Genomic DNA, 13,241 nt, shown 5'->3' on the forward strand with positions numbered 1-13,241 from the left:
CATAATATTATTCTTAACTGAAATGTTTGGCAATGGATTAAAATACTTTGTGTGAAGATCTACTTTGAGGTTCTTTTTCTGGACACTATTATCGCTTTAATCTGTAGTTTTAAAGTAAAATTAGTCACAATATTAAATGCAATTACACTCTGGTATACGCGAAGCAGAACTGTATTTTCGGATGCTGGCCGACTGCAGTATCATAGAGGGCCAACTCTGAAAGGAGATGAATTGGTTGATTTGATGTTTTAAGTCAACTTTATGCATAGTAAGGCTAATCGGGACTGGACCTACAGTTTAAAGTGGGATCCGAACCGAGTGCATAAAATAACGTGAACCGTGTGGTGTAGGGGGATCGTTTGCTTATGGAATGGAAGGTCATGGGTTCAAACCTACTTCTTTGCAAAATCTTTTTCGGGAAGTAAACGGCTTTGGACGAGAATGCTTATCTACGTTTCTTGGATATTTCCGTTGATATTTATGCGATTTATGTCCAGCATTTCCGGATGCAGAAAGTTGACATGTAAGTTCTTAATATGTGTTAACTTATAATAGCTGAATGAAAGGAAAAGTATTTCCGAAAATCCTGCCAATCACTGAAAGATTAAAAACATTAGTAGAAGGATTACTTGAGGCATGCACAGTGGCGACGATTATGTAGTGTGGAGGGGCAGATGACCCAGCACTATGCTAAACATTATCTACCAAGGGAAAGAAACTGTCCTTGCCCTCCCCCTCCCCCCACCTTGCCCCATCAGTTTCGAAACCCAATCGCCGCCACTGAGCATGCATGGCATAAATATTTACAGTAATATCATATAATATTATATTACGTTATTAGAACACTTCGTACTCGGTAAATAAAGAGGAAAAAATAATAAGGAAAGGGTGGGATTTGAACCTACGATGTTTCGATCTTGACGAAAACAGTAAAAAAACTGTAAGTGCTGTCATCTAACCAACTACTCCAGGAGATTGCTAACAGGAAGCTCAGTAAAACACGTTAATCTCAGTTCAAGCAACATTGTGCCGTAGCTTCGAAACATTTTTCGCCAAGAACCAAGGAAAAGACACACTTTGCAGAATCGTTTGGTGCTGTGCAAGGTATCTTTACTAAACATTTCGCATAAAATCACCATAAATTTGCCATCTTGCATTCAAATGTGACCGCAATTGTTTCCAGGTGGATGAGAACCTGTTCAGTGTTTAACAATGCACATACATTTTCCTATTTTCAAATTCAGAACGAAGAATCTTGAAATATTTTCAACATTCGTATTTCTACTTAACATTTTTTTGTCTACTCATATATTTTATTACTGCTTTAGGGTATCTTTACTTCATGGAATGTGAAAGAATGAAATAAAATCACGAGCGTTTTCATTCAGGAAGACGAAATGTTGCAAAGTTGGCTACTCTTAGTTGGCTCTGAAGCGCTATGCTGCCAAATTTACGAATTCCGGACTTTAAAATTTTTCAGGGCGGTCAAATAAGATGTTGCGAAGTGTACAATTAGGTACTGAGTGTTGCACAAATAGATACCCCAAAAAAGGCACTTCAAGAAAAATAACTACTCTTCAATCAGTCTCACAAAAACTCAACTACACTGCACTGTATATACAATTTTAAAAAATAAAACAGAAAATATCACCATGTAAGGGCAAATCTACGAGGAACACTGCGACAGGACGTCCGTACTCTTCAAGCTGCTCTCGCAGACTGTGACTGACTGCTCTGGCCCCCCTTATATAACCTCGGTTTATTTCTGACGTATTTTTCCGCCAATTAGAAGAGACCACGTTAAGGATGACATATTTTTCCACCAATCAAAAGAGACCACGTTAGATATGAGTCTTCACATTACGTAATAACTTACCGCAGTGTTGCGCAATCAGAAGATATGAGTCATCACATTACGTACTTATTAACTAATCAGAAAACACAATATCAAAAGCATTCGCCTCTAGCGAACACTGACTGGAGGCTAGAGTTGAGCGTGGACTGCAGGGCCTGCAGGTCGCTTCGCAACTTCTTGACCCTGACGTCAAGCATGAGTAGCTCGTCGCCGTGATCATCGCGCTTGGTGTGACCAAAAATATCGTTAGGCATTGCTGCTACTCTGGTTATTTATTATAGGGTAGGTGATTTTCATTTCTATGAAAAGAGGGATGAGTTTATCGTAGTCGTCCAAGAGCTCCACGTACAGGCGATCGCCAGCAGACACATCGTACGTTGTAGTCGCATCCATCCTATCGTGCTAGATGCGATAGATGTTCTTGCCAGAGGAAACCTTGGCCTCCCCTTCGTTCTCGGGGTTCATGTCGAACTTAAGTTTGCCAGAGATGGCGAACTGGTAATAATTCAAGTTGTTGTTGAATACATATAAACTTTTGCCCACATCCTCGTCGTACTGGGTCAGAATGCTATTCAAGTGTATAATTAACAGAGGACGTGGGCTGGACGGGCACTTCCATAGCTTGCTTCCTGAAGCCAAACAGGTTCATAGGCATGGTTATTTTATAGAAACATTTTCTAGCTGTAAGATTAAAATTCTGGCCCCCTCTTCCCCTTCACAAATCACATTACATACATACATACGTGGCGTTACAAGAGCCCCTGCCTCCCAAGAGGTTTGGTTGGCACGCAATAGATCAGTAGAAAAAAAATACAGGGGGAGGTAGAATCGATTTTATTTGCCAGTCGAATAGTTCTCGTCGAATCCTATCCAACAAACCTAAAATCGTCATCCTAGCTCAATTAGGAGCCAAGAAAATCAATGTCTTGGAAAACGTCTTAAGATATTTGTCTCAAGAAAATTTTCTTGACAGGCCGGAATTGACAAACCGGAAGTCGACTTTCATAAAGATTAAGATATTTGTCTTAAGGCGTTTTCCAAGAGTTTGAGAAACAACTAGTCAGTGTTGCCAACTCCTATTGGTAGGTTAGCTTCGCCTGTAAAAGATCACATGGTGAAATTTTCTTGGGGTGGGTTGGCAACACTGAGCCTGACTTAAGGGCTGTGAACCGGCTAAGTGCCTCTACTCTTGCAATAGATCAGTATGCTAGAAAAAAATAGAGGAGGGGGATATTAACACTGCACCACCACCACTATTGCCAGTTAGCATCACCAACTGTTCTTCATCTTACTGCATACTTATCATCTTAGAAGGCTACAAAATATTACGCCGTCAACTCCTATTTGTAGATTAGCCTCTAGAAGCCGGAATTGACATACCGGAAGTCGGCTTTCTTAAACATTAAGATATTTGTCTTAGGACGTTTTCCAAGACGCTGAGAAGCAACTAGTCAGTGTTGCCAACTCCTATTTGTAGGTTAGCTTCGCCTGTAAAATATCACATGGTGAAATTTTCTTGGGGTGGGCTGGCAACACTGCGAGCGCACCACTTTCGCGTTTGTCTTACGATATTTTCCGTTAAGGTTGCAAAAAACGCACCACTTTATGTTGGTGAACTGTCTTTTTCTCCCTATTTGAATCTTTGATCGAATCGTTGGGAATCAAGCACTTCAGGGGCGTTTTCATGTCTGATTCTCTACCCTCTGTTGTGAAGAAAAAAGAGTGTGGCGTGGTTAACCTGGACAGTTACTAAAATCCAGGTACACATTGGATATGCTACCTCAAAGCCAACAACAACAAAGCATTTGTTTTCGTTTCATTCGGAGGCATGCCACCTGCTGGGTTGGTAAAGTATCTCAGTGTTGTCAACCTCTACTACAATGACGAACGCATTCAGGGTTTCAGCGATGTGAACTGTGGCCAGCTCTGTGTTTCCATGCTTGCCTTCCTCTCGCAATTAAATAACCCAACAATCGAGGATTTCCAGAAAGCATTGTGGCACCTGAGTATTTCATCTCACAAGCGAGACTTCGCTTCTGAAATTCACATTGCATGACGATATCATCTATCCTAAATCTATTGCTCTTTGTGCATTCTACAGCATGTATCTGATACCTAATGTGACGGTACACAACAATACCATCAAAATTGGCGCTGAGGGCCCCCCACCTACAAAAAAATCAAATACATCGTAGGCGTTTACGTTGAGGGCCCACCACCTACAAAAGGTCCCAAAATAAGATTGAGCAAAAAATAGGGCTATAACATCGTCAAATGCTATAAAATCAACAAAAAATACATCGTAGCCGTTTACGCTGAGGGCCCACCTACAAGTTTAACATAGAAACAACCATTTTACACTTTGCAGGTTATTTTAACCAGTAGTAAAAGGCTGCAAAAAAGTGAATAGGTTAAGTTATATCACGTAAGATCATGGCATTGAGATCATGAGATTGAGCAAAAAATAGAGCTAGAATGCAATAAAATCCATAAAAAATCATCAAAATATGTCTCAACTGAGGTTAAATACTAGGCATACCTACAAGGATTACTTAGAAACAATACGTTTCCACTACTCGCATGTTTCTACGCGTTGTAGTTTGGAAGATTGGAATTATTAGTGTTTTAACATAAAACTTAGAACTGTGTCTCAATTGTGAAATCTGGCTTCCTCATAACAGACATCACAACTCATAAAGCATTACTAAACACACGTTCGGAATGACTGGAGTGAAAAGCGCATGTGTCTACGCGTTCTAGTTCGGAGGACAGGAATTACTTGTGTTTTAACGTAAAACTTTGTTGTGAAAACTGGTTTCCTCATAACAGACATCAAAACTCATAGTACATTATTAAACACACGTTGGGAATGACTGGAGTGAAAGCCGCATGTCTCTACTCGTTGTAGTTCGGAAGATGGGAATCAGCCACAAGGTGGATGGATTTGTAGGTAACATTTTTTTCAGATTCGATGTTCATGGCGTTAGGTGTGACATTCAATGAAATGCAGGAAACTCACCTGTTTTCACCAGGGTGCGAGATCATTTCAAAATGGTGGGGGGGGGGAAGAAGCACCCCCACACATACACTATAATATATATATATATATATATATATATATATATATATATATAATGTAATTAATTATGTCAATTAATAAACAATTAAATTATAAAATATACAACTGTCCTTCATTCAAAATTAAATTCCATACTGACTATTTTATTAATGCTGTGAATGAACAGTGATTTGCGTGACTGGGGGTGGGGGCAAAAGATTAATAGACGTCAAGAAGGTAATAAGTTCCGATATAAAATTCACATCTAAATGCTATTACCTGTTTCTATATTTATATACTTTGCGGTAGCTGATGAAAGGCGATGAGAAATGGAGTAGAAAACACATGTCGGACTAATTTCTATATTCTGGGGATGGATGGTGTCAGTCTTCAGTGACCTTAGGGATGAGGCTCTTTGTTGTTCGTTCTCTGTGGGTGTTCTCGTTATTATTCCAGTAAAGTATATTCGACCTCAAAAATAATTGTTTATCAGTAGAAGAGTTTAGGGCATTCTGCGGACAAGTGACGTATTCATTGTATGTATTTAAAGGATATTCATTCATGACTGAACACAAATGACACCATTGTTTCCCTTGATGTGTGGGAACAGACTAATCTTATCGCTGTTACAGCTAGCAAGTTCAATGAAACTGGAAATTGAGTAGACAGTCGGGGGAAGAAAGGAATGCAGCTTGACAGGGAGCGAAGTTTTCGAACTGAGATTATGTGCATGGGAAATCCCAATTTGCAGCGTCTTCCTTATGTGATCGAAGATAAAACATTCTTCAGCTGCAAGTGGTAGGAAACTTTAGGCAAACGTTTCGTTACAAATCGACAGTTTGCGCGCACAATCTCGATTGCCGGTTTTGCGTGTTTTCTACTTAATTTGATGACATTTCACGGTTATTTCGCGAAAAAAAGTTCATTTCGTAGAAAAGCACACATTTCGCATTACTTCGCGAATAAAACTCATGCATATTTCATCATTGGGGGTGTAGTTACGTGCAGAATGTTCAAAATTGCATCTTTGTTTCACATTTCGCGATTTCGCGCATCGCGAAAATTCAATGTCCCTAAGAATTAGTAATCATTCCTTCTGCTACATTACAATGAATATTCAAAGTCTCTATGGCCAAGAATTGAGGAATATTGTTACCTATGTGTTTGATGGCAGGCTCAAGTTTTGTATTATTCTCAAAACCTAGTAGTTTTCCAAGTGTACCCAGATCAAATGTTTCAGTTGCAGAAACTAATTCCACTCTATGTGTAACAGAGTTTTGTGATAGTAACACTCCTCTAGGCAGATGAGCTTGTAATGTTGATAAATTATTCTGACCAGGAATAATAATATTTTTCCATTTCCTACTGCAACCCTATTATTGTGTTCTGTGATATTAGGAATAAGATACATACTGTAGAATCACGTAGAGCTATAGATTTAGGATAGATAATATAATTGCGTAAGCTAAGTTTTAGTATTGAAGTCTCACTAGTGAGATGGAATACTCCCATGATGCTTCAGGTGCCACAATGCTTTCTGAAAATCTTCAATTAATGGTTTATTCGAGATAAGAAGGCCAGCATTGAAACACATAGGTGGCTCAAAATCTTGGATACCCTTGCCTTTCTTCTCCATTGCCAGATTATGACGTTTTTGCTCTTCTAGTTCAGATTTGTTCTCTTTGCGTCAATTACTGTTTTTGCTATAGCTGCACTACCTCCTGCTAGACTCCCCACAGAACCTAGAGCTGCTAAAATAGCTGGAATACTGAATATGAAACCACCAGTGTGTTTCTTTGTTCTGGAACTCTGTAATCTTTTCAACTTAAGTGTACTAAGAGTTAATTTCATTCCATGACCCTTACTCAAACAAGATTTTTTTCTTCTCTTGCTGTTTTATAGAGAGGAGACTAACTAAGGATCCTAGAGATTTTAGATCTGAATAAGGTACTTGGTATACAATACCTTTAGGTTTCATCATAATGGGTATTTATATACGTATATATTTAGAATTATAGTCCCCACCCTTAGTTTTGTTTTGTATTCATGACAATGGTTGTACCTAATGCTGCTATTTTTTCACCTAATGAAGCATCTTTGCTGATTAGTCTTCCAAATTCTACTTGCTCCAATTTTTGATCAGCCTTATGAAGAGCACAAAGGTTATTGTGAGTATTGTAGACAATGTCATGGTCTTTACAAGCTGTATCCAAAGAATTAATTCCTCTGTCTCCTTTCTCCAGTCTCTCTTCTAGTTTAGTCCCTGGACCACAGTATTGGTAAACAGGTAAGTGCATTTCGAAAGGAAGTTTGTTAATAATGCCATCCGCGTGGCTACGTTTCATTCGTGTCATTTCAGTAAAGTGCAGTGATATGTAGTTCATTGTCACAGGAGCATTACAGTGCTGATATCATTCATTCAAGAACTAGTGGCGTGTTATTGTAACACCGGCTTCCAACTTCATATACACAGTTTATCTAGGCAGGAGTGCAGGACAGTGTAATTACGTGTTGTGTGTACATATATATTATAATATAACGCTATAGTTATTAGTAAGTGCCTGTATTTTCTTTACACCTTAAGAAGATCGCGGTGAACTCAGCTTTATAGTGATATAATCCATTCAAGAGAGATAATCAGGGTTCTACCGGGCAGGAAACGCGTTCATTTTGGTCCTCTACGGTCGGGAACGCAAACAGCAATATTTATTTGTTTATGGCATCAGTGTGTATATTGTTCTCTACAATATGAAATATGACTTTATAACCACCAAGCATAGTTTGAAGCTACTCCAGAAACTAAGGACCAAAGTGTGTTCATGGAACGTATTTGGCGTGCATAAATGAGCGGTTTAATTCAGAATATAGAAAAGAGATTTCTCTCCAATTTGTATTTCAGATTTAAAATTGCTTTTTTTTTTACTTTGCTTTCTTATAGCTCTTGAACAAACTTAAACTTTAACCGTTTGTTTTTAAAAAATCACAAATTGTATGTGAAACATCCAGAAAGTGATTATTTTGTCCCTGGGTGGTTATACAAAACATCTATACGAATTACACCTTATCCTGTAAGAACCTACAATTTTTCAATAACAACTTAGAGAATATAATAATATTGCAATAATAATAATCCTTTGCGCTACAGCCCATGAAGGGCCTTGGCTTACCTACCGGCTGCTGGTCTCCCTCTCACGCTTTCCTTCGTCACCTCTAAGCGTGGAGATCTTCAATGTATTGGAATAATCGGGGGATCCGCCCGACGTATCCCCAGCCGTTATAGTAGGACTCCGCGACCGGATTACGCTTACTCATTCGAAGCTCCCCAATTTCCTCACGATAGTGGGTTGCCATGGTGGGTTGCCATGGTGGGTTGCCACCGGCCCTATACACAGGTCGAAATTTCCCGAGACTGAACCCATGCTGTCCCGCAGTCGCCGTCCAAAGCAAGGTGCCTTATACCACACGGCCATGGAGGAGTTCAATAATATTGCAAAGGTATCTTTATTGCCAATCATATAATAGTTTTTCCTGTTCCTGTAGAAGGCATTGTATTTTAATATACCATTTTTTATTATCTTTTGTACTCTCTTGTCAACAGTGTCGGCGATTAGGGGGGACGAGGGGGCAGTTCCCCCACTTTTCGCCACTTTTGCCGCCGCACTATGGTAAACTTTATCTACAAAGGGAAATATACTGTCTTTGCCCCCCACCAGTTTTGGCACCTTGTCTCACCGCTTTTGGAACCCAATCGCCGCCACTGCTTGTCGACTATGCATTTTGAGTTTGTAGCATGTACTCTTCGCAACATCATCTTATTTGACCGCCCTGAAAAAAAATCAAAGTCCTGAATTCGTAAATTTGACAACATAGCGCTTCAGAGTCCACAAATAGTATCCAACTTAGCAACAGCTTTTCTTTCTAAACGGAAACGCTCTTGTGAATTTCTTTCATTCTTTCACATTCCATGAAGTTAAAAACCCTAAACCAGTAATATAATACACAATTAAACAAAAATCGTAAATTGGAGATACAAATGTTGATTTTTCTTTAAGAGTATTCGTTCTGAAATAGAAAATAGGGGAATTTATGTGCAGTTGGAAACACTGAACTCGTTCTCCACCACCTGGAGAGAATTGAAATCACATTTCAATGCAAGAAGCAAATTTCTCTATATTTTAGGCAAAATTACAGTAAAGATAAATTGCACAATACCGGACGATTCTACAAAGTGCGTCTTTTCCCTGATCTGTGGCGAAAAATGATTCGGAACTCCGGCAAAATGTTATTTCAACTGAGATCAACTTGTTTAGTTTAGATCACGTTAGTAATTCCCTGGAGCAGATGGTTAGACTAGACCGTCATGTCGTTTGACTTTTTCGTCAAAAATTAAACATCATAGGTTCAAATCTCATCCCAACTCCTAATTCTTTTTTATTGTTATTTACCGAGCATGAAGTGTTGTATTAATGTAATACAAGATTATATTAAATCATTGTAAATATTTATGCAATGCATACCTCGGGAATGTTTCTGCTCATCTTCTTGATTTTTCAGTGATTGGCAGGATCTTTAGCAAGACTTTTCTTTTCATTCAACTGTCAAAAGCTATGTTAACACACATTAACAATTAATATATCATAAATACATGTTCTTAAACAGCATGTTGTAATAAAGGTGTCCCCGTTTTAATATCACGTGGAGGCTCATTCCTGTTTAAACTGTAGGTCCAGTCCCGATTAGCCTATCTGTGCATAAGGTAGACTTAAAACAACGACAACAACACACACATACACAAACATACACACAATTACGATGTTCTTTGTTTGTGCTCTTCACTGCTGACCTAAAGTATACGTCGGTTTTTCAAATGATACAACCACAAATATTATGCTATATTCAATGTTTGAAACTACCCACCTCAGACTTTACATCGCATCTTTCTGCATCCGGAAATGCTGGACATAAATCGCATAAATATGAACGGAAATATCCAAGAAACGTAGATAAGCATTCTCGTCCAAAGCCGTTTACTTCCCGAAAAAGATTTTGCAAAGAAGTAGGTTTGAACCCATGACCTTCCATTCCATAAGCAAACGATCCCCCTACTCCATACGGTTTACGTTATTTTATGCACTCGGTTCGGGTCCCACTTTAAACTGTAGGTCCAGTCCCGATTAGCCTTACTATGCATAAAGTTGACTTAAAACACCAAATCAACCAATTCATCTCCTTTCAGAGTTGGCCTTCTATGATACTGTAGTCGGCCAGCATCCAAAAATACAGTTCTGCTTCGCGTATACCAGAGTGTAATTGCATTTCATATTGTGACTAATTTTACTTTAAAACTACAGATTAAAGCGATAATAGTGTCCAGAACCGAAAAGTAGATCTTCACACAAAGTATTTTAATCCATTGCCAAACATTTCAATTAAGAATAATATTATGCTTTTCCATTGACCGTATTTTCGATTCATGGTGAATTTGCTAAAAGGACCATGTCAAGAAATCTAAATATGTAAGTTTTACTAGTAAATGCATTTAAAATGCACGAAACAAGAGGGCAGGAGAAAAATAAACCTCAAAAATAAGTAAAAATGGAACAAAAACTTTTAAAAATACTGACAAATAAACTGAAAGCCAAAAAAGGCCGAAAAATGCAAAATAATAATAATAATAATGTAATGGTGGTTTCGAATATTGCAAAGTTAGTGGGGAAAGTTTGTTATATCTGATACTCGTACTTTCTGTTCAATGAAGACAAACATTTTAGATACAAAGCAGTGAGGAATTAACGATCATTATGAGGTTTTGAATTTTTTGTTTGTCACTCACTATATAAATACTTATTAGTAGTTTCTTATCAAATCGGCCTCCGTCGCAATAACCATTTACTTATGTTAATTGGCGATTTACTATTAGTTTTAGACGCATGGTAAGATGGTGGTGATGACAACAGTCAATAAGAAGGAACGGACATAAAATTACCAATCTTAGGAATTTGAACTCATTAAACTCTCTCCTTCGTTACAGTAATGCACTACATCACGACTTAACATAACTGTATATGTTTTTTTAGTATATCGAAATCAAATAATCAATATTTTAGGTGTCACCTTCCTGTGTTCCAAGCACATTTTCTCGACAAGTCGTGAAAAATATAACTTTTTGAGAACTGTTCGATATTATGCAAGGTATTGTAAATAAAATGTCGCATAAACTCCTCACAATTTCCTTCTTTCTGCACAAACTTGTTGGCGATTTCCTTCATGTGGAGAAAAAATCTATTCAGTGTTTCAAACCCCTCAAATTTCAAGTCTAGCAAGCAGAATCGTAAATATTCCTCAAGGTTCTTTTTCCAATTTATTATTTCTGTTTGATTGTGTATTATAATAGCGGTTTATAGTTTCTAAGCTCAAGGAAAGTGCAAAATTGAAAACCTCTCACAGCAGCGTTTTTCGTCTAGTGTAAGAACCTACTCAAAGTTGGCTACTCTCACCTGGAGCTGAAGTGCAATGTTGCTAAGTTTACGAATTTGGGACTTAGAATTGTTTCGGGGCGGTCAAATAAGATGTTGCGAAGTGTACATTCTTGTGTGAACAGCTGTCTTGAGGCTCTCTAGTTGTTCTTCAGTAGGATAACATAAGTATAAATTAATCAATTAATTAACAAATCGATTTACGTGCACCGTTATCACTCGATAGACAGTCACTGCACTGAAGTTCCTCACCTGCTCGAAGTCCTTGATGACAATTGGTCCTTCGACTGCTGCTTTCCACTGTGCCAGCTCTTTCTCTTTGGAACTTTGACCGTTGACGAACCTTACCTTCCACAGAGGCATGGTAAATTCCATGAAACTGTGTCCGTTTCTGTCTATAACGAACGATCCATAAAAAGGCGCTGGATCATTTACCTGAAAATGCATCATAAATCATCAGCACAAATAAACTGTTGAAAAATCTATCACCTATTTATCCTAGCTTGCTTATTGTAGAGACTTTTTAAACATGTTTGTCTCTGAAACATCCCACTTTTATAGCTCGAATTCTTTGCAATCTTTGTCTTGTTGGATAGGTTATAAAATAATACACACATCGCAATACCATTCATAAATGTTGATTTGTTGTGGGTAAATTAATCAATAGACACTGGCGTACTCAGGATTTTGCTTTTGGAGGGTGTTGGAATTGTAGCTAAAGTTGGATATTACATACTGCGTTCTGAGGGCGAGGATACACTACAACATACAGTATATCGTAATTATCATCATTAACGCTCGTTTTAAAAGTTGTTCAAAGACTAACTAACTCTCTAGCCTTCTTAAACTCGAAGGTTTATGGCTGCAGCAAGACAAGCCTTCCATCTGCCCTATCCTGGGCAAGATCAATCCAATCTTTTCCATTCTTACCAATTTCCCTTAGGTCCTTCTTGTTGTTCAAAGACAAAATTGATAATCCGGGTTCATTTTAGGAGAATTTTCAGTTATCACTTGGTTTTACCAGAGTTCTTTACGACTTTTATTTGAAAATTTTGATTTGCTCAACATTTCGGAGGGGCTGTAGCCCATCAGCTCTCCCATATGCTTATGCAAGTGTGGGTAAATTAAGTTGGACGCCTCCATTGGGCATACTTTCACCTAACAATAAGCTGTCTTTAAAAATGTCTCATTTGGTACGTACATTTATTTTGTCAATAAATGACGGTTTAAACCTTAAAACCCCAAGCTTTTTTGCACACAGAAACGACCAAGGTGGGTCCACTGGACCCCTATTCGCTTTCTATGGTTTAGAGATCAATTTTTTATTTATTTTTTAACATTCGATTGTAACTTCAGAAAACTGTGTTTAATCATAAAATATGTAAAATTTCTATAACATAAAACTGTTGTTTTAAGTAATTAGTGACAATTGAAACATTCTTCTGTCATAATGTAATGACATTTCTAAACGATACTACGTAGTGTGTATTCCATATAGATTTGTCATTTTGAACTCGCTTTCTTGACACATATAAGTTACCCTTGTGGTTTAAAATTTCAATTGAAGAGGGAAAAGATAATTTCTTTCAGGAGCAACTATATTTTTTTAAAAATAATTTTAAAATTTGACTTACTGCTTACATAGTTTTCAATTGAATTTGTTATTCAAATGTATAGGTATTATTGTAAGATATTTCTGTTACTTCACTTGTAACATTTTGTAATATTATTGCATTTTACATTACCTATTTTTTCTTATATGGTTGCAAATTATTGTACTTTTATCTTTATTTTTAATACAGAAGGAAACATATTCTTACACCATAATCTTTTACAGCAAGTGTTACTTCAA

At 37.6% G+C, this 13,241-nt stretch overlaps 1 protein-coding gene across 2 annotated transcripts in view; it reads right to left on the reverse strand.

Moving 5' to 3' along the window:
* LOC145985603 (ionotropic receptor 25a-like) overlaps window positions 1-13,241 on the reverse strand; it is a 138,476-nt gene that overhangs the window by 38,877 nt on the left and 86,358 nt on the right. For both annotated transcript variants that reach the window (XM_083119675.1, XM_083119678.1), the window contains exon 9: window positions 11,642-11,824. In XM_083119675.1, coding sequence (XP_082975801.1) covers window positions 11,642-11,824 — 183 coding nt within the window. The remainder of the gene's footprint in view (window positions 1-11,641; window positions 11,825-13,241) is intronic.

The sequence above is a fragment of the Lepisma saccharinum genome, chromosome 1, assembly GCF_977018435.1.
Source record: "Lepisma saccharinum chromosome 1, izLepSacc3.1, whole genome shotgun sequence".
NCBI classification, from domain to species: Eukaryota; Metazoa; Arthropoda; class Insecta; order Zygentoma; family Lepismatidae; genus Lepisma; species Lepisma saccharinum.